At 31.7% G+C, this 24,785-nt stretch overlaps 1 protein-coding gene across 1 annotated transcript; it reads right to left on the bottom strand.

Moving 5' to 3' along the window:
* Positions 1-232: 232 nt before the first annotated feature.
* LOC106752643 (calcium-transporting ATPase 9, plasma membrane-type) lies at positions 233-23,026 on the bottom strand. Its single transcript, XM_014634355.2, has 35 exons — positions 22,862-23,026; positions 22,671-22,776; positions 14,584-14,882; positions 13,573-13,689; positions 13,450-13,489; positions 12,662-12,777; positions 12,444-12,575; positions 12,254-12,343; positions 11,614-11,683; positions 11,301-11,371; positions 11,120-11,203; positions 10,963-11,040; positions 10,813-10,884; positions 9,992-10,075; positions 9,801-9,883; positions 9,589-9,697; positions 9,452-9,507; positions 9,289-9,331; positions 9,125-9,208; positions 8,171-8,308; positions 7,467-7,532; positions 7,254-7,352; positions 6,953-7,063; positions 6,425-6,592; positions 6,132-6,191; positions 5,830-5,994; positions 5,484-5,600; positions 4,422-4,520; positions 3,965-4,102; positions 2,871-2,971; positions 2,271-2,316; positions 2,059-2,190; positions 1,148-1,255; positions 946-1,037; positions 233-700 (listed from the first exon to the last, which is right to left on the bottom strand). Exons 3-35 carry the CDS (start codon positions 14,809-14,811, stop codon positions 589-591), a joined length of 3,309 nt encoding a protein of 1,102 aa, XP_014489841.1. The 5' UTR covers positions 14,812-14,882; positions 22,671-22,776; positions 22,862-23,026; the 3' UTR covers positions 233-588.
* Between the last annotated feature and the right edge of the window lie 1,759 nt (positions 23,027-24,785).

Here is a 24,785-nt window from a genome sequence, read left to right as displayed (position 1 = left end):
GCGTCCAATTTTTACACATTGATTATTTATATGTATCAGTATCAAAAGTGAAAACAGAAAAGAAACTAAAAATACTCATTTTGGATGATGATAACAAGATTAATTGTAAAAAAACTAATATTATGAAAGTCCTGTGAAGGAATGGCAATAATTGGAGGAACATTAACTCGATTAGTCACTTTTCGCATTGTAAAAAATTGTATAGAAGAAATCATACTAAACAAAATGTATATGAAGCCTAAAATAAGCTATCATTTACTTTCTCTGTTTGCGGAATCGAATGACTCCATTGCTATAAAATCAGTTTGATTGTTTATAGAGAGGCAACTCTAACAGTATCTAGAGATGTTACAATGTACATTTGAACCAAAAACTTAAAAAAGTGAAATGAAGTTAGAAGTAAAAGGAATAACGTAATGATTGCTTTATGCTTAAACCCCTTCGGGATTTATTAAGTAAATATACATTACATTGGAATTCTAGAAGGTTGATTCGGCAATATGTAGTTATAATATACTGTATATTGTAGCTGTTGTGAAGTTAGCTTAATATGAATTGCTAGTTATCCCCTGCAGGAACCGGTGCCTATTATGCAGCACGAGATACAGACCTTCTTAATCTCCTTAGTGGCTTCTTGAAGTAACGAGCCAATGGTGTTTTTGGAACTGGAATGAATTTTCCAACTATAGCAAGGGGCCAGCTGGAAGATGGCAAAAGCAATTACTATGAGATAAGATTTGTTGCAAAATGCAGAAGCTTCTGTTTGAATCATACAGCGAAGCTAAAATATGTTTACAGCAGGAATTCAATGATAGTGGTAGTGTTGTAAAATGAAGCATACAGAGGACTTGAGATGTGAACAATGACCAAAGAGCGAGAATGCATGATTTATTGGCACTCCAAGAACCGTTGTTATCAAATGCCAATGCAGATGAGTTAACTAACCTGATAAAGCCAATAACAAGAGAAGCAAGCCATAGCTTCCAATCAAGCCTCACTGTTGAGGTGAACTTTCCAAGGAACTCGATGATGATTATCTAACAATTTGAAGAAGAGTGAGAAGCCAAACAAATGTTAAGAAATAATAATAATAATAATAATAATAAATAATAATTAAGAACACAATAGAGCAGAGATGATTATTCACCTGAAGTATAAAGGTTGCTCCAACAATTCCCATGAAAAGTTTGTTCTTTGTCACGCCACGGAAAACATTCATTTCCTCGGGTTTCCGAGCATTGAATTCATTGAATAACTGCAATTTGAAACAATTAAAATTGTTCCATAAGAATTGGCCGAATTAGGAAATTAAAAAATCTTCCCATCAGTATAGTACTTTTATAGTTGCAATTCGCTTTCAAAATGCGATGAAGGGAAAAGTGGATTTAAACACATCTCTCCACTGTTCTACACATTCAATAATTGAACATGGCACTTGGATTCTGCAAACGAACTGAAAGTTTAACATATTTATCTAAAATCATTATTTAATTGCTTTTCAAAAAGATTGGAAGTCCAGTTTAATCTAAGTATTTTAATTAAGGGTATGCGTGTAAGAAAAATTATGAAACTTGAATTTTGTAAAACATTAATCTTTGGAAAAGAAAAAAGTACTAGAAGAACATCAATAGTTTTCTAGTACACCCTTCTTTTCACTATCGGACATTTGAGATTATAACAATTCAACAAGTAATTCATCTCTTCGGTTTTACTAAAATTATTTGTAATCTTTTGGTATGTTATCTATCTCTCTTGTTCATAACTTTGAAATTTTACATAATATTTTTCTCTTTTTTCTATAAGGATATAATTGAAAAATCAGTATTTAACAGCATCTTGAAATTCTAAAATCACAAATAAAAACAATCCTTTTCTTTGAAAGTGAAATTAGAAGAGATCGCAGATTAACTAACGAGAATAAAGGGGTTCAGTCCATCAACGGAAAAAATCAACAAGCAAAGGATAAAATATATAAAAGGAAAAGAAAGAGGTAAAAGTGATTCTTCAGAGACAAAGACCTGCGTAATATATCAAATTTACATATTTCAAATCACTTACTTGGCACAGGACGAACGCGTTGAAAATTAAAGTATTCTTTACTTGAAAGGAATCAGCTCTAGTATCTTGTTTGGGTAGAATACTTTCACCATGGAAGTTAAGAACGAGAAGAACTGTGATTTGATAGACAGCCTACGATAATAAATAATAGCCGTTAGATAATAGGACCTAAATTAATAAGTCACTACATAGAATAAACTGATCTAATTTACCTGTACAATCAGGTTTCTCCACATGATATTTGTTATAAGAGGTTCTCTGAAAGCCAAACGTAAGATCATAGTCAAAACGTGTATTTTAACTTGAAACCAAATAGATCCATCTACTACAGTACGCAAGGGCCTCAAACTTCTCCAATGCCACAAATTTTATGAAATTATTCCCACACTTTCCAGTTCTGTTGAGTTAATCTATATCATTCTCGTCATTTATGTATTTAATTTAATTTATGGCAATTCTAATTAATTAGAAGTGCACTTTATCCTCTGAAGTGCTACGCCCGTACTTTGTCCTGTTCCATTGTATCCTTATGTTACAGCAGAAAATAGATTTTTACGTGAAATTTAAATTAAATTGAAAAATGAAAACATCATCGTAAAAACAATTGTAGAACGTGACTCAAAACCAACAGTATGTTATGCCGTTCTCGTTGAAATTATGCATCAGAAAATCAGAAAACCTGTTCCTATAGACCGTGCCAGCATCAAGTGATAGACATGTATATGTGCATGGGCGTTTATATGCCAGATCTGCGCAGTTATAGAGTACTAAAAATATTAAACTGCTGAATGAGAAAGCCAATCATTCCAAACCTTCGGCCAACTGGTGATCTGCGCATTAGGCTGTCTGTTGGCGGTTCAGTAGCCAGTGCAAGCGCCCCAAGTGTATCCATGATAAGGTTGACCCACAAAAGCTGCACCCAAGAGCATGTACATCAAAACCAAAATTACACCATTTTTCATTGACGACGATTTTAGGATATTTGGGATCTGCTTAGGGAACATCAAACGTACATTTGGAGCAAACCTTTCGGTCAGAGACAACAAATGAGTTGCTTTTAAAGTAAAAATACTTTTAGTTTGTATATTTACAAAAAAAAAAAAGATAAGTAAAAGTATTTTTGATTGTTGGTATCCAATTAAATACTTTATCGACATACTTTAATGCAAACTTATATTTTCAAAGTTTAATTTAAACATGCATCTAATCTGCTTTTGTACGTAATTCTCAATCTTATTTCTTAATGACAAACACGAAACCCATGAGAAATATAATTCACAAAGGTGAGTGCTGAACTAAACAAAAAGGAATAAGCTACTTCTACTCATCAGCGTGGTTTGGCAGCCCATCCAAAACAATAACTTTGAAGCAAACTCAATCCGCTTGGTAGTACATCTTACAAATATTAGATTAAAATAAATTATAGAAAATCAGGAAAGCTTGTTTATAATTGACAAGATAAAGAAGGGCCCACAATTTCATTGCCTCAAGATTTAGGCTGCGGTCGAAATATGATTGTATTGCCTATTATTTTTCACATTCTTTCCGCTTTATTAGGTCTGCATTTTTTTTAAATATTTTATTTACAAAAAGCAATGAATAATCTTATATTAAGAAAAAAATCTATAATTAAAATTTACATTTTTAATTAGTGTAAAAGAATCTTTTATACCATGCCTCTACTTTTTCACACTTTATCTTTCATTCAAACAAGCACAGAAAATTTTCTTCATTTCTTCTGATTTTTATTTTGTCCAAACAACATATCTTTTCTGTTTTATTTTCCTTCAATTTATACACCTGTATTATTTTCTTTTTCTTTCCCTCTCTGTTTGACACCTCATCCAAGCAGAGTATTAGGGTGTAAATGTAGGTGACTAAAAGAGAGAGATGAGGAGATCCGTACTTGTACTGCATTTAGAGGAACATCACCAGAAGTTATGGCTGCCACAACATTAATTACAAGAGCAGCAACATTAACTGTAAGCTGGAACTGAATAAATTTTTGAATATTTGCATATACAGAGCGGCCCCAGCGGACAACCTGCACAAAGAATGAAATAGACTCATACACAATTATAGGTTGACCAATCTATTGGACACCGGTATCATGGTGAAAAAACCCACTCCTTAAGTAACAAAATTGCTTGTTTCTCAGCCATGCTAAATTCATAGCCACTTGGTTTAAGTCGGAAGGGTCAAAAAGGAAAATTTCAAAATAAAAGCCTAATAAAGCAAAACAAAGGCAAACGAAAAAGAAATAACTTTCTCTAGAATCTATTAAGTAATTACTAGGCAAAGTCGAGGGAAAAATAAGACAGTACCATAACAAAGCCTGTGAATATATTAAAGAGAACACCAACCTTTACTACTGATGCAAAGTTATCATCTAGGATTATAATATCTGAACTTTCTTTTGCAACTTCAGTTCCTTGGATGCCCATAGAAAGACCAATGTCTGCCTAAAAATACAAAATAGTAAAGCACGAGATTAACCATAACAATGTTTTTTTTTAGTTAACAGGAATTATTTTAATAATAAGAAGCGGAGGCACAGCAAGGACGAAGAAAACTATGACACAGGAATTACCCAAGGCATCTCAATGTTAATTGCAACAAATCTATTGCTAGAAATGCATTAAATTTAAGGCCAAAAAAAGAGAAAGAAATACATTCAACTTACTGGTCTTGTGGAGAAAAACACTTTGCTGACAAATAATGGCATTCTTTCGGTTTTAGAAAACATTTTCTGTTTTTACTTCCTTTTTTCATAAAAATTTACGAAAGAGTCAACTTTTTTTCACTTAGTAGTTAATTTTGTTATCAAATATATGCAAAAAACTACTTGTGAAATCAAGAAATGAAAGAAGAAAACATTTTATTAAACCAAACAGCCCTTAATATTTCCTTAAAAAGCACACAATGAGACTGGCTTTTTCTCCACTCTCTCTTCATTTCTTCCTCCCCACTTCAACTTTTCAAATGTTATTCAAACACATTAAGCTGGTTTATTTTTAGAATGTACTATTAGAAGGCAACAGCTATTGGCATCATGATAGAAAAAGGTTTTTGTTCATAGAAAGAATATCTGAAATCACCACTGATTTCATTTGTATTCCAAAAGTTAGATCGGAAGTAATTATTGTTACATCCGGAATGGTGTTGATCGCAGTAAACTTTTGACATTTACCAGGCTTTTTGCATTCAACTGCAACTACAATCCTACGTGAATGCATTAGAACAACTCCCTACTAAAGAACGAAGTACGCAGAACTTCATGTCTATCAGAACAATTTTAATGAGAAAAGTTTATGCAACTCATGCCAATCATATACGGATGCTCCATGACATAATGTTCAAATGTGTTCACATTGAAATAAATATGATTTTCAGTCAAAGGGATGCATCCAAAGAATTTGACAGACCTCATGAAGTGCAGGAGCATCATTGGTGCCGTCTCCTGTGACAGCAACAACTTCCCCTCCTTTACGTAGGGCTTGCACAAGCAAAAGCTTGTCATTAGGAGAAGACCTCCCCATGACCTATAATTATTCATTTTAATAGTCAGAAGAAAATTACATAACTAAGTCGGATGTAACCTGTGGCTAGAGTTCTTAACATGAACAGCATTTCCTTGTACAGGATTAAAAATGGACGACAAAAAAATCCATCTATCAATATCAGATAATGCATATTACAAAAAAATCACATCCACCCAAAAAAGTGAATACACCAAAACCAGAAGTACAAATCATAACGAAAGAAACATACAGTTATTTTCTTGGCACAATCTTCTCTTTCCTTTTCAGATAGTTCACGGAATTTCTTTCCTTCTATTATAGTTGGCTCAACGGCTTCTTCACTTGAAGCCAGTATTCCACACTCCAAAGCTATTGCCTTAGCTGTTTGGAGGTTGTCTCCAGTAACCATGCGTACCTGTAAATTCGAAACGCAGAATGTGTTGGGTTCCCATGTTACATTTTGGGGTAACACCCTTGCCATAGTAAAGCCAAAAATTACAAACAATATGACAGCACGCCTAAACCATAACCAACAAACGTAAAACTCATTACCTTAACACCGGCATCAGAGCACAGTTTTACAGCATCTTTGACACCAGGGCGGCAAGGATCCTGGAGATACAGATTAGTTTTAAGTTAATAATAAAGAATAAAAGGATTGCAGGGTAATTTGAATGGGATAAGGACCAAGCAATCTCTAACCTCAGCAACAAATAATAGGGTTAGGGGTTTAAGAATATGAATGAATATGCCAGAATGCAAGACTCAATTGTACATAAAATGGCTGTAATGAGACGTGTCAAAAGTTAAGACAATGAACCAAGAAATCTACCCTTGCAGTTTACCTTTATTCCAACAATAGCAAGCAAAACAAGCTCATGTTCCGGTAAGGACCATTGGTCTAAGTCCTGCTCACTAGATGGAACTCTGTCTAGTTCATATGACCTGTATGCAATGGCTACACAACGCAAGCTGCGAGCAGCCATGTCATCAATAGATTGCCTGAAAAAAGCCTGCAAATGAATTTTAAAATATACACAAAATAGTTAGGAAATTGCCAAAAAAATGGTCACCTGCTCTCAGTTGTGATAACTTTGCAGAAATGGTCAGGGGCTATATTACCATATTATATAATTGCTTTATTATACAGCAGAGTAATTTCAAATGACACTATAATCACATTGATAAGAAAAAAGAGATATGGTGGTAACCTTAGTCCATGCATTTTTCCTTCATTTCTGATAGTTTAAAAACCAAAAGAAATCACATCTCAAATGTTTAACTAAATGAATTCCATTCCATCGGGAAAACTCTCTAGGATTTTTTTTTGGAGAAAAGTAAACTCTCTAGGACTTCAAACTACATTTACTAACCTTCTTCTCTTCAATGGATTGCAACTGACCATCTGAATCAAGATATTGAGTGCATGCTCCTAGAACTATCTCTGCAGCTCCTTTCCAATGTATATGTACTTCAGAACCCCCCTAACAAGAAAATTGCATAAGTATATCTGATTGGCATAAAAAAGACGATAGAGAATTAATGTAAATGAATGAAAAATGGAACCATGCATGTTACGACTTGAAACACATGGATGAATAAATATCTTGGGCTAGTTCAAAGATTGCTCCAAATGAGAAGGTGCATCAGTAAATATTTTTGTCAACTGATTACCAGCTTCAAAGCAACACCGCCTCGCTTTTTCTCAGAATTGAAGGGGAACACATGGAGAACTTTTGAATTTGATCTGGTAACATCAAAATTCATTCCCAGCTGCCAAATTCAAATTAGATCATCTTCAAAATCAACAGATTAGAAGGAGGGGGGAGAGTGATCAGAAAAAAATAATACACAAAAAAAAAGAAAAAAAATCAGTATGGGCACTACCTTTAATGCCCATGAAAGAATTGCCTTTTCTGTAGGAGATCCAGACACCTCTGTCTCTCCACCGTCCTACCAAATCAAACACAGCAACAAATTTAATTCTTTAGGCACAAGAAATAGTAATCCGAAATGTTCATAAAGTTAGGTTTTAGGTTTTAGGTTTCTGGATATGAAACCCAACCCAGACAGCTACTCACACACTCACAACAATGAATTCAACTCTAAAAGAATGGTATAATGGTATTCAGTGTAACAGAGTTCAATGTACAAACAATATGCGGGAGCCTAATCGCCCTCCACAGGACAAAAGTTCCTGTCTATACAACTAACATCCAAAATCCCCTAGAACAAGGTACAAAACTCTATTTATACAATACCTAACTTCCCGCCACTCCTAACTGCTAAAGCAGTTAGGATATTAACTCTTCCATCTTCTCATAAACTCTCCAATCCCTGACATAGTGACATTTAAAAGAGGAAGATAATAGGTTAATAAAGATTTTTCTATTAGTTTTTATGCTACTAACATCGACAACAAGACCAACGTAATCTCATACCCGTAAATAAAAAACCAATTAACAAAGTACTCTTCCTCCTAAATAAAAATCCAATCAAGACCGTGAACAAACCCTTGAGTTAATTTAGCACAGCAACTCATAAAAGGGAATTCTAGCTACAATTGTTAAAATCATGTGCAAAAGGAAAACCTTGGGAACAAAAACATTTCCGGTTGTATTCTGTGCAATGCCCTCATTTATCAGAGACAAAGCTTTTGGATTCAACTTTGATGAGTCATCTGGTGGATTTACTTTTGTGCTCCCAACATATGCCTCAACTACAGTCATCTGTAAAGTCATAAAGTAAACATCATAGTAATTCAAGTATTCAAATTAAATGAAGAAAAGTAAGATGTATTGGAGATAGCATAATGGACAAGATAGAAGGTTTTTAACAAATTGTAAAACTTACTAAATAGACAATGTCTATGACCACTATAAAAATATTAACAGATACACAACGGGTCTATCAAACAACTAAATCCAGTCATTAAGCGACATTTGTTCCGAGTTTATTTTCTATACGTCTCCTCATTATCCTTAAAATACGAGGTATCTTTCTCCCATCCATACAGAAGCCGATTATTTGAGAACGAAGATGGAAACGAAGCCATTTTGCTTCATCAACTCGAAAGCATGATTGGGTATTCATCATTAGGAAGTTATACGGGAAACTACCAAAATTTTATTCAACAATAGAGTGACAAGCAAATTAAGGGTAATTTCTATTTTGTTGTGTGAGCCCAAAACTGCCTAGATTAAGGGAAGGGAAATTAAATAGCTTGATAACTCAATAAGCTTTTATTCATTTGCAGAATTGTAAACTAGCAAAATGACGAGTCATGACCTGCCTTTGTCGGCATTTTTGGTCTTTAGAATAACATTCTTTTTAATACAACATAAAACAGAAGAGGGATGAGATTGAACAGAAATTGAGAAAATGCGTATTTATACTCTACGGTTAAAGCATAAAATAATAGGCTAAAACAAATGTGCAAATCAAAATGGGATATCGTCTTTATTTTTGTTATAGATTATACATAAATTAAAAGCTGTAGTCATAATTCCCTCTAGATTGTCCAAGCCTCATATAATGAAACTCACCTGATTTAAGGTCAATGTTCCTGTCTTATCACTGCAAATTGTTGTGGCAGAGCCCATAGTTTCACAGGCGGATAGCCGCCTAACCTGCACAGTTTTTGGTCGTCAGAGATGACATTTTACAACTAAAAATAACATAAAAGACTGATGCGGAAAAAGGTACTTACCAAGGCCTTGTCAGCCATCATTTTCCGCATTGAGTATGCCAAGCTAGTGTGAAAGTGGCACAGGAGTTACCCAGATTAGAAGCAAACAATAGCAGTGGCCCAGTTTTGGCCATATCTGTGTTGCATAATGAAAATATGAAATAACCTTGGCACCTGTACTTACGTTAAGGTAACAGCCAGAGGTAGACCTTCAGGCACTGCAACAACCACAATTGTGACCTGCACGGCATGCATTTAGTGATAAACTACTAAAAATAAAAACATAAAAAAAATGAAAAATATTTCAAAACTCGCACTTACTGCGATGGTAAAAATTTTGATGGCCGCATCTACTACATTGCTGGCACTAGTCTTTCCAGCGACAAATTCAACTTGTCCATCTACATCTTTGGTATGGCCGGAAAAGTATCTACCATTTCAGAGTCAACATATAGTATTTCAAAAAGGTTTAAAACCGGTTTCATGAGTTACAACATAAAAAAAGAAAAAAAAAAAAAGCAATTCTAGATTACCTGCCCAAGAGGACAGCAAGCACTAAAACAGCTACACTAAGCCCAACTACACCAATAAAAGTTGCTACTCCATTCAAGCGTACCTATTACATATCAAATAAAGTAATCACACTTTTAACATCTATGTTTCCGTTAAGCTACAGCTAAAGTAACAGCCTTCCTTTTTTTGGTTTGAATGGAATAGGGGGAACCTGTAACGGAGTTTCTTCTCCATTGTCCTCTGAGATACTTGCCATCAACAATCCCCATTCGGTATTAATACCAACGCCAGTTACCTACAACGAATGGCAGTCTAAAATGTGACTTCTGGTGGTGGCATTCTGTATAATTGATTTATTTCCTTAAAGATCACTACAAGCATAACAACACAGGAGTGTTTTGGGCACTTGTGCATGAAGAAGAAGAACGCTAGTTCACGACAATGAAGACCAGAATGATAATAAAAATTCAACAAAAATAATTGTTCAAAGAATCAAATTCATAGCATTAGAAAGACACGTGTAAATACTATTATAATTAATAATTAAAAAGAATAATTCATCGAAAAATTAGTATAGTAAAGACAGTTTATTATTACAAATGAAAAAATAATTTCACATTTCCAATCTAAAAGAGATAGAATTAAGTGATCCAGTTCAAAATATTTTAATTGATTGAATCTATAAACAATCAACAATATAGTACAAGGGAATGGATCCCCTATGTACATGAACATCTAATTTTGTGCCTAGAAGCATAATGTAACAAACTTCATAAGCCAGAGAGCTTTATGCAGTAAAAGAATTCAGAACCCTAAATATTTTTTTGTCAACAATGCTATATATTTTATTAAGAAATTTCTTGTGAAAAACAGTTAACCAATCATGGGGGGAGAGAGAGAGAGAAGCAAGGTTGAAAGGTAAATGTTCGAAAATGCAACTAACTGTTTTAATTTTTCTTTCTATGAGTTGTTTCACCATATAGCATTTTTCATATTAACAAAAGCATAAGATAATAAAATATCATGCCATACCAGCATAACACCAACTCCATCCGCTACTTTGCAACCAGACATCAAAAATGGTGATTTGTGATCCTTATGAACCTACACAACACTAATTTCATTAAAAGTCATAAGAATTAATAACCAAAAATCTGATCAATTAAAGTAAATAAAACATACAATCTTGCTTTCACCAGTCATACTGGATTCATCAATTGAAAGTGAATGGCCCGTGATTAATACTCCATCAGCAGGAACCTGAGTATGGCATACAGCATAGTGAACAAAGAAAACTACTCAATTTCCAGAAAAACTCAAAACTACCATACAAACTCACCTGATCTCCTATTTTAAGGGGTACGACATCACCAACAACAATATCAAATATCGACATTTTAATTGTTCTCCCACCTCTAATAACCTGTAACAAGTTCGAAACAATAAAATTTAGTTGCCCAGTGTTAAGTTCTAATAATAGAATCTCACACATTACGTTCAACTAATACAATGTTACACACCTCCAATTGTATGTTTTGTTTTTCTGAATTCAAATTCTGAAACTGCAGAGATTGCCTATAATCGCTGACAGCTGATAGACAAAAAGGAAAAGCAATAGCATAAAGTCAGTATTCGAAATAAATTGATACAGCTTGTAGTAGAATGACTAATATTCCAGAAAAAGTATAAATAGTACAAAGGAAACATATAACTTTGATCACGCACCAAATCTCAACATATCTCGCCTATAGACATGGATAGATATTTTGATGGAAGGAAATTTCATTGATTATTTATCTAAAACAATTATATAATATATGCAATAAGCAATACCTGTAACTACAATGACAAGCAAAACTGCAAAAGCAATGCTTCCCCCATCATACCATCCTTCAGCCAAACCCTATCAATTACAAATAATGGGAAGGATAAACTTCGAGAAAGGTGCCTTTGTCAATTCATAGAAAATACCAAACGAATATATTCAACTAACATGAATAATCACAAGATTCAGTACCAGGCATCATGTATCAACAGGCATATAAATAGAACAGAGGGGCCCAAAATAAAACGCAAAGGGTAAACTGTTAAAATTTAGCAATGTCAGAAAACACCATAAGACATCATGAAGTGAATATTGACTGTATGTAAATGGGACATGGTGATTTCATTTTATTTTATCTTGTATGATGTACTCAAGTATCAATAATATAAAAGTTAATGATGCAGGCCAACGATAACTCTGAAATATATATTTCCAGAAAAACCTAGCATTACACTTTTATTTTAATTTTGGATTAAGACATCACATTTATTTTAATTCCCCGTATGAAAGAAATTATTCAAATCAAATTCAACCCCGTTGGTTCATCTTAGTATTTTTTGAAATATATCTTCTACAAAGAAAGGCAAGCCCAGCGGTTCGGTAAACATAAGTATGAAATATATTAGCAATTACGAGAGCTGATTGCACCTCTGTTTTTATTCCGAGTACCAATGACACCACAGCAGCTATTATCAATATTATGAGAGTCAGATCTTGCCAAGCTTCCCATAAAAACCTCTGAAACAATCACAGAGAATTAATGCCAGTATCACAATTAACTCATCAATTATAGTTTTAGAAAAATATGTGTAGAGTGATAAGGTCATCAAGAACATACCCAGAAACTTCTTCCTTTTTTTCGAGGATATGTATTAGTTCCAAATGCATTTTTCCTTTTCAACAGATCAGCATCATCACCACTAATACCTTTATCCGGATTAGATTTTATTAAATTTGATAAGCCTCTAATCTGGATAAGATATCACTAGATTGTGTTAGCAAAGCACATAACTTCAACATTTCTATAAGCAACCAAGCAAAACGTTTTTGACTTGCCCCTCCATATTGCTGAAAAGCAGAAGTATTCTGATCCTTAGACATGGAAACAAGTTGTTCGAGCCCGATATCATAATCACCAGCTGGAGTTGGGGGTGACACTGCTGTACTTATCACTGGATGATTCAAAATATAAATTGAAAGACCATAATAAGTAACTAAAAATGAAGTTTGCAAGTCGAAATGTAATAATCTTTGAGCACGAGAAGTTTGCGCATTTGTTGTTATAGTTCACAAAAATAAAGCTTCGACATTCCAAAAGCCGATTATTAATCGAAGGCTTCAACCAGGATTCACGCTACAAAATACAGATTAATTTAAAAATAATGAATAATGAAAGCCAAGTTGGACTAGATATTGAAGGGCAATTCACGTTGGAACAGTTATAGGCGAAAGTAACCGGTTAAATTTTCTGTGTAAGCTTAGCAGATACATCAGAAAATTTAAATGGACAAAAACAAATATTTTAATGATTTTCCCAACCATGATCAATAGTCTGCCACTAGATTCTTGTGCAGTACCTTACTGAAAACCGACAGCATCAATGCCAAACTGTTTCTCTTTTTCAGATTTTGTGCCAATAGTTTACCACTCTGATTACTTTCTATTGACATCTATATTTACATTACAAACTTACCATTGCCACAAATATGTGATATGTTAATTATGTGTTGGTGGTGGTAGGATAATGTCAAATCAAAAACTTTACTTCCTAAAGTTTATGTTAAGCAATGATGACAGTCATCAGAATCATTATAAAATGAAGAGGAAAGAATTAGTAGGTTTACCTAGTTCACGTTCACCGGCCAATCTGAAAAGCAGAGCTGCCTAATAAACAATAACACAGATTAGAAAAGTAAAAGATACATAGAAGTAATCAACTAGTTCACGATTGTCGTTTCGAATATTACTCTTATGACTTGTGCATGGGCTCTAATCAAGTGTTTCTTTTGCTCTTTCTCTTCTTCCTTTTTCAAGTCCAAAGTATATCGAAAACGCCTGGACGCATTGAGCACGAGCGCTGCTTGCTGTAAACGGATGACACTTCAGTTAGATGCCTGGCAAAAGCAGATACACTGCCACACTAATCCTCCTCGTCAAAATTAGACTAGCTTAAACCAAAATCCAGATTTGAAAATAGTTGCATAGCTGACACCAATTGGTAAATTCTCCACAAATACGATTCGGAAAAACAAAAAACAGCAATTTCTACGTTCATTTAAATATGACAAGAGAATAGTTTGATGCTGTCCACAATTGCTTAAAGAATATCTCAATTAGCCGTTTTGAATATGATCAATTAAATCTGAAAGCTAACCCTTCAGCTTGCACCGAAGAAGAATCCTAGATTTTTCATTCTTTCAATTTTTAATTTTAATAATAATCAAAATAATAATTATTAGTACACATTTTGTTTGGATTTTTTTCTTATTTTAAATTTTGAACAAAACACACATTACAATATTGAGTTTGATTTGAGAAGAGTCCAGACGAGTCCTGTTTAGATTTCAGTTAAAAGACTTTGAAAGTACTTTATTCTAAAAAGAAACCTTCTTTTCTGAATTCAAAATTGACATCAATTTCAGTCTGTATCCCCGTTAAAAACCACATTCCACACCAATCCACAAATTCTCTTCAGTCACATTGAGATGCATCGAAAGCCGTGCATCCTACTATTCAGACACAAACGTGTGTGGAACACACTTCAACTACGCCAATCATACAAATTTCTCATTCTCGACTTGACGTATATCTATACATTTACGCGTACTACTATATTAACTTATACAAACATAAATGTACGTTGATTTATGCTGTGAATAAACGCGCACGATTGAACGAACTGATTGATGCATGGGAAAACATAGGTGAAAATGCAGAGCAGAATAACAGAGATTATGATATAGAAAGAGAATGATTACTCTCCAACGGCGAAGCGTGTCGTGCGAGGCGTTCTTCGTATGAGTAATGTCAAAAGGATCGTCGGGATCCACGAGTTCTTCGTCGTCATCTTCACGGTGGTTGCTGTTGTTGTCGCCGTCAGCGGAAGAGGAGGAAGGATGGAAGACGTTGGTCTCGTCGTCGTCGTTAGGGTTGTTGTTGCTGTTACCGATGTTTACGGTATGGTGGCCGTGGCCGTTCATGGTCATGGTTGCTGCCTTTGCGTCCTCCAAACCACAACAGCGATTTCAAATGCTCACTGCGTGGGAAATGCAAAGGGCTGGACCACAGACACGCATCAATTCCAACCAAAACGTCAACAAGAAGAAAATAATAATAAAATAATTCAAAAGGAAAATATATTATTGGTCAAAATAACAAAAATTATGAATGCATCCTGCCCAGTGCTATTGTGTGGCCATGCTACAGTGTAGCTAAGTTTGTTATCTTTTTATGGACAATAATAATACTCTTCCTTGCTCTTGTTATTTTTTCTATAAATAACAACTTTTAAAAAGATTCACTCTGTGATGTCAATAATTGTCAAATTAGTCTGTTTCTTATAATTTCAATCCAAAAACAAATCATAGAACTAAAAATATCATTTATTTAAAAAGTCTCCCTTATCAAATATTCATAAAGTCTTATTAAATTCAAGATGGTTTTTTTTTATCAATTTGACTATTTTATTTTTCATAATATATTTTTAATAATATTCAAAAAATTCTTATTAATTTAACATATTAATATTTTGTAACTTAATTATATTTACTATTCTTAGTTTTCATAATCAAATTATATCATGCATTTGGTTTTTATTTCTTTTAATTATATAATACTGTGCGTATTTCATTCAATTTTAATATTTTAATATATTATATTAGCATAACTTTAAAAAAATAATTGGATATTTTTTTATGGGTGATTCTTTTTAAGAAATAACTCTTTTTTAACTGAAACATGTTTATTATATTTTAAATATCAAAATTAAAAATAAATTAAAAAATTATTTATAAAATTTTTCAAATAATTTTAAAAAAAAAATTATAAAAACTTTCAAGAAAGAATAAAAAAATTGTACTTTTACAGTTGTATCTAAATATAAATAATTTTTAAACTTATAAAAGTTATTTATTTTAAACATTTTTTCTTTCAAAATTATCTTAAGCTTAAACAAACTCAACCTACATTATATTTTTAACTTTCAAAATAATAAAATTATATACTTAAAATAGAATTCTAATTAAAAATTATTTTGAATAGCTTTTTATAAAACTAAAATTTATATATTTATATTTAAAAAAAATATTATTAAAATATCGTAGGAAATTTGAAAGCTATTAGACAAATATTGTAAAAAGAAGAAAAAAATAATAAAAATGTGTTAAAAATTAATTAATTTAGTTTTGAGGAACTAACTCAATGTAACTATGTTCTAATTCTTGGGTCACCAAGAGGGGGTTCATCGGGGAGATACAGTACAAATTAGATATGAATCCAACCACATAAGGGATTGACACTACTCTCTATCCAAAACCTTGAGGCAATGGGTTAACCCGTTTTTCATCTTTATAGAGTGTTTTCTCATTTCTATCTAATGTGGGACTTAGACTCACACTTGAATTCCCAACAATTTCCCCCTCAAGGGTGAGTCCCTTCCACATAGGTACACTTCCCCTCCAACAGAAGCATTCCCAATCAACCACAACTACGAGTAGTTGTTTCCAACCGTTTCAACCGCTTTCATCTTAACGAGTTGCTTACTTGAATACCCTTTGTCAGGAAGACTTTCGGTATAAGGATCATTATACTCGTTTGAGTCGGTCACCAAGACAAACCATCGGCTCTAATACCATTATTGGGTCTATCGAGAAGGAGGTTACATGTGGGTTACACAAACACCAATGATAACTAAGCCCAACTATATAAAGAGATTGACACCATTCTCTACCTAAAATCTTAATGCAATGGGTTAACGAGTTTTTCATATTTATATAGTGTTTTCTCATTTCTATCCAATGTGGACTTAAACTCACACTTGGATTCCCAACACCAATCCCCTGACTCACAATATGTGAAACTTTAAGGTTATGTTCGTTTTTAATGATTTACTATTAAAAGGGATTTGGTGATTGTGGTGTTTGTATTAAAGGATGTGAGAGGTAACGAGGAAATGGAATTGGAGAATTAACCTCTCTCGTTATCTTCTCTGGGATAAGGAGATTTCTAAGTGAGAAATTTTACAATATTATCTTCAATGGAAGAGAGACTGTTGTGTAAAAGTCCAATGACAAAGGAAACAATTGTGGAATGTTGGAATTGGTTTTAGAATGCTAAAATTGACTCTTCAAGTAGAAATCACTACCTCTCATAATCACTTTTAGTACATGGAATCAATTTCATTAATATATACATAAGTATATCAACTATGAGGAAATTGGTTTTTTTTATTGGTTTATATATATATATATATATATATATATATATATATATATATATAGGGTTTGCTAATGCACGTAAGTTGTTTTTTTAATTGGTACATTTTAGCAATGTGTATCAGGTTTTAGTAGACAAAAATACTCTTATATATCATGGATTCTAAGTTTTAAGGTCAAGGACAAAAATACCCTTATATATCATGGATTATAAGTTTTAAGGTCAAGGGTATTTTAATAATTTTCATTCTCAAAACTAAAAAAAAAAAAACTCCCTTACTCGCCTCTCTCATTTCTCTCAACCCTTTCTCTTTCATCTCTCACTCAAACTTTTTTTCTCATTCTCAAAACTAAAAAAAAAAAATAGTAACTCCCTAAACCCCTACTCACTTTTCTTATTCCTCTCAACTCTTTCTCTTTCATCTCTCTCACTCCAATATTTTCTTTGTCATCTCCAAATGTATATTATTATTATTATATAATTATAGTTTTAGATTTTTAAGATAGTTAAATTTTTATTAAACTTTTTAATATTTTTGGTTGTGTTTTAGAAATTATATTTTTTGGACAAATAAGTTTATTTAAATAAATTGATGTAAAAAATATTAATCAAATTAAATTTGTATTAATGTTTTTTAAATTTACATTTTTTAGTTTTCAAACCAAATAATTTTTTTATTATAATTTTCATTATGTGTAATAAATAAAAATTATTAACTTGAATTTGTAATGATGACTTTTTTAATTTGAATTACATAAAAATTTAAAAATAATTTTATAAATATTAAGAAAATAATAGGAAATAGTTATTAAAATATAAGAGATAAAAGGAAAGATAATTAAACAAATTACATGTAGTTTGCAAGTTAAAAACTTTTAAAATAAACTACTTTAAAATATAAAATATTTTTATGTTGGCCAAACTAACTAATTTATAAGTTAGCCAAATAAACTTGTAATTAGCTTATAAACTACTAATCACTTAACTTTGGAGTTTTTATTTATTTTTGCATGTTTTTTCACAAAATAAAAACACATATTTATTTCATATGTTTATTTTGTTTTATCATACATGTGAATTATTTATGCTTTATTTGAATTAAAGGATGCATTATATTAGTTAAATAAAAACCGAGGAAAAAAATTTCAAATATTAAAGTTTAGACACTTTTTTTCCATTAAGTTTCTATTCAAAAACAATAGATTCCTGATTTTGTTTCTCATAAATAAACAGGGATAAAGAATAGATTATATTTACAGTTTCTTAAAAAATAAGTTCATACATGATTTGATGAAATTTCACTATCAATTTTTCCTTTTGTTTTATTAAATATCATGTTGTTTTAAATTTTTTATTTTTTAATAAATGTCCTGGACTAGTGGTAAAACAAGACATTGTTTGTAACATAGTGAAAATTTTAATAATTTAATAATATAAGGCTTAAGGTCGCTTAAATGTGTTTAAAATGGTCTTACTTTTCTTGATATGTTCACAATTGTGTTATATTTTGTAAAAAAGTAAGTCCCTTTTTTGTTTATGACGTTAAAAATCTAACGGTTTAATTACCACTCTATTGAAAAGTGAATGAGTTGTTCAGTTAGTGATTGTGGGATAAGCTTAGGTCAATTGACTTGACAACGTGAAAATGTTAAAAGTTGAAGTGATTAGATAAAAGGAAAGGGTTAGGGTTCATGCAAAGCGCCATCACAAGGCCATCATGCTGCCATTACCGCCACCACAAGTTCATATTCTCGCGCAACCAAACCTCCATAGCCACTACGACATCAACCTCCAAGTGTGAACATCGCATCGTTTTTGTTCCGATTTGCAGAATCATCATTCACCCTCACTATGCACCTTCAACAGCCATAGCGACTTGCACAAAATAAAAAAGCATCAAACCCTAAATTGTGCCTCACCTCCATCGCAACCATGCTTGTTCAATTGTGATGATGCTTACAGAGAATTCTCAAACCATAATCGTGATTCACCCCTTCAAACCCTAATTGCGACTTCCTTCTCCCTCGATTCAAAACCTGCAACAGAAATCAGAAAAAACCAAAAACCAAATCGCCTAATTCGAACCTCCACAGCCAACACCTTCAATGGCGAGTTCATCTCCTCCATCACCTACGCGCACCGCAAGCAATCCTCCTTCATCTTCGTCTTCTCCACGAACTCGAAGACACCAAATCGCGTTCTCACGAACCACCATGACCAATAAACATCTCCTCCTTCACATCATCATCTTATTCATCGTAGAAGAAACACGAACATCATCTTCATCAATCTCCAAACCTACAAACAGAGAAGGGACCACAACATAGAAATCCCCTCTAATCACGCCACTGCACGCTCTTTCATGCAATAAAAGAACCATCAGCTGTTGTAGATGAGGGTCGAAAACCCTGGTTCGAGGAGATAGCGTTTCTCGCACCATAAGCACCATTATGCAATTGCGCGAAACCCTAATTGTGTGAAACCTTAATCACTCAGTCACAATTTATTTAAACTTAATTTCTACCAAACTTGAAATAAAATTTTATCATTTTTTTAATTTTAAATAATGACATGTGCATTTTAAAATAACTTAAACTCATTAGATTTTATTTTAACTTAATTTAACTACCAAAAATGTAACCAAAAATGTAAGAAACTAGGAAATAAAGTATTAGAGCTGGTAGGTGTATTAAAATAATGAAATCGAGTACTTTATTATAAAATAATTCCATAATATAAATAGAATTTTCTAAATTCGTCTCATTACTTAAAACACACTTTATCTCTTTAGAACCTTTTCTCTTTTCTTCCTCCCACATCTCTCTAAGTATTCTTGCTTTTAAGTCATCTGTTAGATGATCAGGAAGTGTCTAAACGATCATGACGTCAAGGTCTACAAATCTAACCGATCAATTTCAAGAATAGAGCAAGTAAGTTTTGACTCCTTTTTCCCTTCCGTTCCAAATTTATTTTAGAAGAATCTGGTATTGTTGCATGTGTAATCATGTCTCTCCTACTCATTCTTGGTTCATCTAGAGTTCCAAGGACTCTGTCTGTTTTCAATTTGGTGTTTCGTAGGTTCGTTTAGGTATTCCTTGCAGTTTAAGTAATCGACGAGCGTTCTTTGAGTTGAGACTATTTCTTGTGAGGTAAGGGAAGCTAGACCTATTCTTAGTTGTGTTTGTAGTATAAAATTAGTAAATCTATGAAGTATAAATGTTTTAGTGAAATTGGTGTAATTGGGTAAATGTTATGTATGTTAAATTGATGTTTTGATAATGTGGTGTTGTGTACAATTGGTGTGATGAAATGGTGACGTTAGATATTGTTATAATTGTGTATGATGGTGATGTTTCATTGTTTAAAACTTAATTCAAATGGTTGTTGAAAGTATTAGTTATGTCACTTAGGTTCCAAGCTTAAAAGAAGGGGGTTTTGGTTAGTGAAATTTAGAAATAGGTATGGAAATGTTATGAGAATTGTTTTGGTACTGTCATGAGGTAATTTAAAACTTGTTTGGAGGGTTAGTTGGTTAAAACTGTGTGCAGCAAAAAGAGTAGTCTATAGTTGTTGTTGTCTAATGTTTTTAGTGTAAAAAAAGGGTTTTGAGTAATAAAATGTTGGGGTAAGTGGTATATTTTGTTTTGGAAGGTTAAAAGTATATTGTTACAACTATTAAGACTTGTCTAAGTACTAAAACTAGAAAAATATGTTATGGAATTGTAAATGGCTACATAAGTTGAGTTTTTAGCCTATTTTAGAGGCTTTAAGGGTTGAAAATGGAAAATAGGATAGTTAGGACAAATATGAGGTTTTGGAGAGTGTTAGCAAGTGTATCTGAACTGGTTTATGCAGGTTGTAAATTGGTTTGAAAGTTTAAAAGTTTAAGATTGAAATTTGGTAGCTTATAGGAGTGAAATTGGGTTTTAAAGGGTTAAGTTGAGTTATAATAGGTTTTTTTAAGTTTTCTCAAGGTTTGGAAAGTCCCAGGGGCCTTTAGAAGTTGGGGGTGAAGTGTCCCAAGTCTAGTTTTTCATGTGTGAGCTACTGCCATAGCGCTAAGCGCCAGCCCTCCAACGAAGCACTACCTTACTGTCTCGTAGGCACTAAGCGCTAGGCAAAAAAAGCTAGGGCGCTGAGTGCCAGCTTTTGGGCGCTTGAGCGCCACCTGGGTACTTTTTATTTTTGTTTTAATTGATTTGTGATGTATTATTGGGCATGTTTTAAGTGTTTTTCAATGATATTTTTGGTTGTTTAATGCATTGTAAAGTATGATTGAAAGGTATTGACATTAATGTGTAATGTGAAAATTAAAATAGGTATGTACATGGTTTCAAAGTTGTGAATTGAGTTCCAAGGTGGAATTCTTGGTGTAGTTTCAAGTGTAGTTAGTCTGAATGCAGGGAGCTCTTGGGGATTATCTTTACACTTTAATGATAATTCATTCTCATATAGAGAGGATTGATACATGTGGTGAGAGTAGCAGAATATCTTAGTCTTGGGTTCTTCCAGTATGATCCAAGGCGTGGAACAAACTAAATTTGTGAGTGTGGTAGGGTGAAACTCATTGGCAATGGCTTTGCAAAACAGTAGCTTGACATTCATTCTAAGTCCGAACAATCCATTCATATCAGTGTCATGCATAAAGTGTTTGACGATGATGTATTGATATGCTTGTTGTATGTAAACTATTTAAATGAGTTTATCTCTATCATTCTTTAATTGTAAACTAGCTTACCCTTTTTATTTATGCTTGTGTTTGTATGTTGATGTGTTCTTTTCTTTGCTATGATCCACCTGTGGATGTGAACAGAGGGAGATGAGGTTTCCTTAGAACATGTACTTGATGAGGAGATGTTGCTGCTTAATTTCTTTATATTAGTTTTGTATATAGTTTTAGTTAACCTAGTTGTATATAAAGTTTAAATTTTATAGTTATTTTTATATGACGTTAAGTTCTATTTTATATTTCTGTTAACAATTGATCTATCTTATTAAATCTGTAACAACTATTATATAATTAAATACTATATTTTGATATATTAAAAAAAATAAAACAATCTAATTTTAATAATTAAAATATTTTTTAATCTATCAAACTCATCCTATTTAAAAACTTATAAACCTTTCTCCTAAATCCTTTCATTTATTATCATATTTTTCATAATCTAAATAATCTTTATTCACTTCTCAAATTAACTTAATTCTTCTTTAGAAACAAACACACTTAAATCTTCCACTTTTCCTTCTGATATACTTAAATGTTCAAAAATTTAATGTGATTCTTCACTTGTTTCAATGTGGATTATACTCAACTTTTAGAGCAAACTTTATATATATACATTTCATGTCTCACATTAATGAGATGTTATTTTCTTTAAGAGAAAAATTCAATATACCAATTATTGTTAACTGATCTAAACTCTTAATTTAAAGTTAAATCAAAGAATACCAAGTCAAAATTCTATTATTACTTTTAGATAACTACTTTTTTTTTTCTCTTTCTATAATTCACTACTTTAATCTTCTAATTGTGAGTATTGTATTCTTATTCTTTCGAAAGTAGGACATAACAGAATCTAAGAAAGGGAAAAATAAATATAGATGTTGAAATTCTATAACAGTTAATTACCTGATGGGTGAGAATGACGATGAATCTGGATAAGACAAGGAGTTCATATACACTTTCTGAGTATATATTATGAGTGTCTTGGCATAGGAAACTGATGATTCTTCTGCTGTAAAGGAAAACGTGTTGAAGAACATCTTAAACGATAACAGCAAAGAAAATAGTAAGAAAAGGATAAAGAAGATGATGTATACTGTTGTGCATGAAAGCAGATTCAACAATGGATGTGAAATCTGCAGAGGAGATTTAGATCCCATTAAATCAGCTTATGAAGTGTGAAGAAGGTGACAAGATGCAGTAGCTTTGTTTCCTTTGTTTTCATTGAAAGATAAGAAGATTGACTTGTGAGGTATGGAAAGAAGCTAGAATGAAATTTCTTGGAAACTTCCTAACATATGGTGGTGGGGGTACACTAATGCACCAAACATGTTATTCTTATGTTCTCTATTATTGAAATTGACATGCATGCAAGTACAATTCTGCTGCAATAATTTATATTTTTATTTTTAAAAAAGATAATTATAATTATTTTTTTAAAATCTTTATTCATTGAATGCTTGAATAATTTATGATTTTATTGAATTAAAAAAATGCATGATCAAGAAATCCTTTTTATATATTGGGTTTGCCCATAAATTTAATAGTTTTCAGTGAGGGTTTTTAAATCTATCTTCAGTTAATATTTTTTAAATTCGATTAAAATAAAATCAATTTATATCTTAATAAATCTAGTCTTATAATTAATTATAAGGTTAAATATGTTTTTGTCCCTAACTTTAAATGAAAATTGGAATTAGTCCCTTTTCAAAACTTTGGCCTAATTTAGTCTCCCAACTTTAGAAATGTATGAATTTAGTACATTTCTAAAGTTGGGAGACTAAATTAGGCCAAAGTTTGGAAGATGGACTAATTCCAATTTTCACTTAAAGTTAGGGACAAAAACATATTTAACCCTTAATTTTAATTTTGTAAAATTTAATTAAAATTAAAATTTTGTTTTTTTTAACATTGTTTATATATTATTTTATTTTTATTGTGTTGAAAGTATAAAAGAAACTCTTCCAGGTTTAAAACTTAGGAATATAATTATTATTTTTTCAATTGTAACTTTTTATTCATTTTTATTTTGTTTTGTATTAAATATTAAATATTCACTTCTTAAATTATAAATGAATAGTTAAAAAAACTAACATATGAAGATATAATTTGTTTGTATATAGATTTGTGAAAACACACGTGACTATGTTTATTTTTTTTTATGATGATAAAAATATAAATTATTATTATAATTATACAGATAAATTTAAATAAACTTTACAAATTTATTATTTGTATTTTTTTAGAATAATTTTTTATTATAAATTATTATTTTGGTTTCAAATAATAGTTAAATTTAACAAAAAACAGTTATTTTATTTTAAAGTCAATGAAAAAATAAAACTGATAAAATAACTACTATCTTAATTTAAGAAAATACTTAGTGAATAAAATTGGGATCGAAATATGTGCATTAATAGATATGGTTAAATATACTTTTAGAAAATAAAAATTTCGTTGTTAAAGGAAATAAAATTATTATAATCAGACTAATGAAAACGCATGGGAGTTCAATTTTTTTATGACAATAAAAATAATAAATTATTATTGTTATTACTATTATAACTATAAAATTAGATATAAATAATTTTTATAATTTTATTGGATCTATCTTTTATTTATTTTTGTAAGTAATTGGTTAATTAAAAAAACAATTTAGTTTAAAAAATGGTAAAATAAAGGATAATGATACTTTGACATCCATGTGTTGACAAATTTTTTACACCATTCACGTGTCACGTTTTGATTGGACCATGTAAAAAAAATTAAAATAATTTTAAATGACGTGGAAATGCAAGGTTTGGGATTGTAAGACTTTTCATTTCACGGGTTTCATTTTTTTTTTTTAGGTTTTCAAACATTTCAAATATCATTTTTGAGAGAGAATCCAAGAGAGAGAAAGTTCTCTCACCCACAAACCTCCCTTGACCACAACCGACGTTCACCAACAAAGGACCGTTACTGTTGTCGTTCACCGGAGTTATGTCCGCCGCCATTCTGTCCGAACTTTTCGCCGTTTCA

Source organism: Vigna radiata, unplaced genomic scaffold (assembly GCF_000741045.1).
Source record: "Vigna radiata var. radiata cultivar VC1973A unplaced genomic scaffold, Vradiata_ver6 scaffold_153, whole genome shotgun sequence".
NCBI classification, from domain to species: Eukaryota; Viridiplantae; Streptophyta; class Magnoliopsida; order Fabales; family Fabaceae; genus Vigna; species Vigna radiata.
This window is presented reverse-complemented; position numbering and strand designations above follow the sequence as displayed.

Bases quoted from the DNA above. Each gene is read 5' to 3' on its own strand.
- LOC106752643 (XM_014634355.2), bottom strand. From the start codon at position 14,811: ATGACCATGAACGGCCACGGCCACCATACCGTAAACATCGGTAACAGC. The intron at 1,256-2,058 runs GTAAGTGATTTG...TTCAAATTGCAG, and splicing joins ACGCGTTCGTCCTGTGCCAA to TTATTCAATGAATTCAATGC. The intron at 1,038-1,147 runs GTGAATAATCAT...TCAAATTGTTAG, and splicing joins GAGCAACCTTTATACTTCAG to ATAATCATCATCGAGTTCCT.